The sequence below is a fragment of the Mobula birostris genome, chromosome X (genome assembly GCF_030028105.1).
Source record: "Mobula birostris isolate sMobBir1 chromosome X, sMobBir1.hap1, whole genome shotgun sequence".
Taxonomy (NCBI): domain Eukaryota; kingdom Metazoa; phylum Chordata; class Chondrichthyes; order Myliobatiformes; family Myliobatidae; genus Mobula; species Mobula birostris.
The window spans coordinates 64525214-64530882 of record NC_092402.1 but is presented as its reverse complement, the minus strand read 5'-3'; the positions used below and the strand labels follow the sequence as shown (position 1 = coordinate 64530882).

The window sequence follows — 5669 nt, the reverse complement described above, 5'->3', positions numbered from 1 at the left end:
AGCTTTTTTATTCGGCACTAGGACATACCATCTTTAATTACCAACACAATTAACTTCAGACTACACGTGAATTAGAATATTATCTACTCCACAATGTATTTACAAAACAAAGAGAACTATTTACCTTAAACAGAGTTTACAAACACCATATACACGTTTGCATATCCCCATTACTAAAGAACTGGAATATTCCGCCGTGTATGGCGGGAAAGGCACCGTAAAGCTTTGGCCGATTTAGGACCCCACACATTCGCACACTTAGAATGAAATTAAGCTAAACTTTGATGTCTTACTCTGAATGTGGAGGGAAAACAATAGGTTAATTGTGAGACTATACCGGGGTTAGACGTTAAAGCAATGTTTGTGTGTGTGTGTGTGTGTGATAGAGTGAGAGAGTGAGAGAGAGAGAGAGAGAGAGTGAATGCGCGTGTGTAAAGAGTGCGTCTACCGAGTTCTCTGTGACACAGTTAGTTACCGGGAACTGCATTATATAGTAGAAATTTCACATTTCTGCATTATAGCCATGATTCTCCAGGAAACAGGTGCTGATTTCCTGTTCTATATCACTAAATGTTAGTTACTAGGAACGACATTGTACAGTGCACTTTTTCTACAACACCCGGTGCGGACAAAAATGCGCGCCATTTGAGGAAAAAAACAACCGCTTCACGTCGCATTTGAGGCTTTATTGTGCTCTCTCGACAACGGGCTGTCGATTGACAAAGGCTCGTCAGAAACATGGAGCAAATCCTAATTAAATGCGCGGCGACAGATCTGGCTATTCAGTGGGTCATCTGGAATGTGGCAAGCGTTTTGCAAACTGATTCGTTTTATGATTTGGCAGGTTGGTGCTGCGATGGCGCGCGACGGTACCGTCAGGTGCTGGCAACTGACAAGAAATTTAATATTAAATGTTTAGGCGGTTTCCCTCGCACAAGTTGGGGCAATTGACCAGAATTTTGAATTAACTCCCCCCCACCTTTGTCAATACTAATAATACTCTTTCTACGCTAAATATTTTGAAGGACTTCAAGTGGGCTTGCTTCGATCGTTTGACGTTGTGTTCAAAAAGATTCAAATAGTTGAGACCGTTTGATCTTCTTGACAGGAGAGGAATCCAAGAATCAGGCGTCGAACAAGATTTAGATGGCGAACAGTGGTAAAATATCACATCAGTTGGTTATTGGAGGAAAGAGATGAGAATTTTTCATTCATTCACTTCCTTGAAGGGCAGGGAGAGCAGATCCTAAATTAACAAACAACAAAAGAATTCGATGAGTATTTGGAAAGGGGGAAGCTTGATGGCTTGGGGACAAGAGTGGGACAAAATGAAATCTTCAAAGAAACTGCTGAGGCATGGTGGATTGATAAGCTACCCTGTACTCTAGTTCTGTCATGATTTAGCTGCAGTTGTTTTAATACAGTATAATGAAGGAAGAAGTATTCGAAAAGAAAGATGGCACAACCAGTGGCTAACACTAGAAGTCAAGGCCAAAGGAAGGCTATATGATAGAGCAAAAATTAGTGGGAAGTTAGAGGATTGGGAAGCGTTTCGAACAAACAGAAGGCAACTAAAAAGTCATTAAGAAGGTAAAGATGGAATATGAAAGAAAGCTAGCCAATAATATTAAAGAGGAAACCAAAAGTTTCTTCAGATACATAAAGTGTGAAAGAAGCGAGCGTGGATATCGGACAGCTGGAAGACGATGCTGGAGAGGAAGTAAAGGGACAAGAAAATAGAGGATGAACTGAATAAGTATTTTGCATCCGTCTTCACTGTGGAAGACACTAGTGGTATGGTAGAAGTTCCAGGTGTCTGGGGTCAGGAAGTGTGTGAAATTACCATTACTTCTGATACATAATGTATAAAAGAGGGGTGAGAGTGGATATTGGACTGGAGAGGTAGTAATGGGGACAAGGAAACGGCAGATGAACTGAAGAAGTATTTTGGATCTGCTCTCACTGGAAGACACTAGCAGTATGGTGGAAGTTCAAAAGTGTCAGGGCAGAAGTGAATGAAGTTACCATAACTAGAGAGAAGGTTCTTGGAAGGTCTGAAGGTCGATAAGTCGATAAATTGAACTGTTTGGCCATAATGACCATTGTTATGTTTGGAAGAAAAAGGGTGAGGCTTGCAAGCCGAAGAACACCATCCCAACCGTGAAGCATGGGGGTGCTTTGCTGCAGGAGAGACTGGTGCACTTCACAAAATAGATGGCATCATGAGGAAGGAAAATTATGTGGATATATTGAAGCAACGTCTCAAGACATCAGCCAGGAAGTTAAAGCTCGGTCACAAACGGGTCTTCCAAATGGACAATGACCCCAAGCGTACCTCCAAAGTTGTGGCAAAATTGCGTAAGAACAACAAAGTCAAGGTATTGGAGTGGGCATCACAAAGCCCTGACCTCAATCCAATGGAAAATTTGTGGGCAGAACTAAAAAAGCATGTGCGAGCAAGGAGGCCTACAAACCTGACTCAGTTACACCAGTTCTGTCTGGAGGAATGGAACAAAATTCCAGCAACTTACTGTGAGAAGCTTGTGGAAGGCGACCCAAAACGTTTGACCCAAGTTAAACAATTTAAAGGCAATGCTACCAAATGCTAACAAAGTGTATGTAAACATCTGACCCACTGGGAAAGTGATGAAAGAAATAAAAGCTGAAATAAATCACTCTCTCTACTATTATTCCGACGTTTCACATTCTTAAAATAAAGTCGTGATCCTAACTGACCTAAGACAGAGAATGTTTTCTCGGATTAAATGTCAGGAATTGTGAAAAACGGAGTTTAAATGTATTTGGCTAAGGTGTATGTAAACTTCTGACTTCAGCTGTAAAGGCTATGATAGCTGTTTCTCTTTCTCAGGTTCGACAGTTTTATCTCTATGCTGCTGACAAATATCTTTCAAATTCTTCACGTCAATTTACATATAGTTCACTTGTTTACAGGACCAGGGACTTTCCTATCGACTCTCTTGAGTTCTAGGTGGAATGACACTATTTCCTTGGGACAGAAAATACCTTTGATAACCACATGGGGTTTGAGGTAAGAGTGCAGAACAGATTGAGAATGTATATCTGAACCAAGTCTCCAGCCTGAAATGGTAATGGCTGCAAATATCCAAAGCAAATTGGCTTGATGTCATGAAATCAAAAGAATAGTGCACCTCAAAAAGGAGGCCATTTGATTCATTGTGTGCTTGCCCCACTCCCCTTTCCTCGTATCCCTATACTTGTTCAAAAACTTAGTATTTTTGGTTGGCTGGCTGCTTAACGGTATTGTGCATCATAATTAAACCCAGTTCTGCCCACAATTGTGCATCTTCCATAAGGTACCAGAATCATTTCTGACATCCTGTCCCTGTGCAGAAAGTAACAGCGTTAATGTTTCAAAGCTGTTGGTCTTTTGTCAGAAAGCCATAGCACTGAAATTGTAACACTTTCTTGGTCCACAGCCTGTCAGATCTGCTGAGCACTATGCACCATTTTCTTGCTCCATTATTGTTGGGATGCTTTTGAAATCTTAAAAATAAACAAAGGCATGAATCATCAATAAATTATCAGTTCTCCAACACAATGCCTTTATCAATAGCTAGGAAATCAGACTAATTCTACTCTAATATTGACCAGGATATTGTGCTGTATCTCTATGACATTATGATCCCTTGGCCAATAACGGGGAGAGGAGCACTCCTGTCCACAACAATTACACCTATGATAACTTATGCAGTGGCTCAGCGAGGAACGGAACTGTGAAGCCCACTCCAGCGCAATGTCTGAGTACTATTTTGTTTAATTCCAGTGTGAGAGTGTTCCTGTTCATGAGATTGATAAAAGAAGGTCAGTATCGATACTTCACTCAAGTTCAAAACAACCGTAGGGGCTTCCTTCCTTACTGGACTATTCAAGGTGAGCTTCCTTTGCACATTAAGTTTCCTAAATCTAATTGTCTGCTTTTCACATTCAAATGTTTTGAACTCCGTTCCTCTATCTGGCAGGGTGATCGCCACTGGTTCAGATAAAAGATGGAGCCAAGAACTGTGAATAGTGAGTGCAGCAAAGGGTGTGTGGGAAATATATATAGATCCCACACAGTATCAGTCCATCAGAAACTCACACATAGTTCAAGGAAGTTTGGGGATGGGTAATAAATGCTGGCCTTGTCAGGAATGCCCATATCTCATAAATATGCTTTTGAAAACCCGTTTAACAATTTTTTATTTTATTATATTGTCGGAGAAAGTTATGCCAGTGCACTCCCAATTCTGTTCTTTGTTTACCTGAGGTTGTCTAAAAGTCTGCTGCACTGTCCCATTTACCCCTGCTCAGTTGAAGATGTTGTTGGGAATGGATAACAAATATAAGCATTGTCTACATGCTGTGGGGAGAATTTAAAAGGAATTAATGTTGTTTGGCTCCTATCAGCTATACTGCTATTTAATGGTAAAGGGTATTGCTGGTCAGCTCCTGTTCCTAACAATCTGCTGGATGAATGTAACTGATTGAACGGCATCTGTAGGGAAAAGAATAGTTGGCACTTAAGGACATGACGGAGGGTTTCAACACAAAACATCAGCTATCCTTTCCTCTCACAGATGTTGCTCAACACCCTGGGTTCCTCCAGCAGATTTTTGCTCTAGATTCCAGAATCTGTGGTCTCTTGTGTCTCCAGCTCTTGTTCCCAATGCTTCTGATTTTCAGGTGTCTGGATCTTCATTACACTCCTCCTAGCGCTCATTTTAAACCTTCAGAAAGAGGATACACATCTCTATATCCAAAACTTCACAGGATGGACGATCTGGGCTTCCGGCTTAATGGTAGAGGCAATTGCAGATCATCAGAGGTGGAATTTCAAAACTAATTCTATAAATGCTGTAAGTACTCCTGCATGGAATTGTACCTCACTCAGATATGGTAAGCAATAAGTCAGTGGTTTATTATTGTATGGTCTTTACTCAAAAAGGATATTACACGCGTGGACAGTTCCTGGGATAGGTGTAGCAGGACTGATCCAAGAGATTACATAGGTAGGGAATAGATCCCTTCAATTTTAGAAATTAATCTTATTTGAAGCAGTTATTAAAAGTTTTGATGTTGTTGAATAATGGAAATGTGATTCCCCCTGCACTAGAGAAAATAGAACAGCGGAGTAGCTCCATGCAATGAATTGGCCATTTCAGACAGAGACAAATGATTCTTCTGCAGCAAGTTATAAAGTCATGTATATTCCAGGCTGAAAATAATAGGTTAAGTTTTAAGGGAACTGATGCTGAGCTGATAGAATAGTTACATATTTAGTTCTTCCGACTTATCTTTTGTTGGGTAGGGGGCAAACCTAAGGCTATGTTCTTGCAAGGATTCACAGCATTGCAATTCTTTTCTCTCAGCAGGACAAATTCATTTGCCATGGGCTCTGGGCTTATAGTCAGCATCCAAACTACTTGGGTGAATTGCTTCAGTGGATTGGCCTGTTCATCTCTGCTTCTACTGCAATGAAGGAATTGGAGTACATCAGTGTCTTCTCACTCGTAATGATGTGGGTCTTTCACGCCCACACAAGTGGAATTCCCCTTCTGGAAAAGGAAGCCATGAAAAAGTGGGGACATGATCCTGCTTACCTCGAATATGTCAAACGTACACCATCTGTCTGGCCATTCAGATTTTAA

The 5669-nt window shown here is 40.9% G+C and overlaps 1 protein-coding gene across 1 annotated transcript; it reads left to right on the top strand.

Moving 5' to 3' along the window:
- The first annotated feature begins 738 nt into the window (after positions 1 to 738).
- On the top strand, positions 739 to 5669 carry LOC140191526 (uncharacterized). The gene is made up of 5 exons (XM_072248975.1): positions 739 to 844; positions 2953 to 3049; positions 3806 to 3912; positions 4705 to 4877; positions 5394 to 5669. Exons 1-5 carry the CDS (start codon positions 739 to 741, stop codon positions 5667 to 5669), a joined length of 759 nt encoding a protein of 252 aa, XP_072105076.1.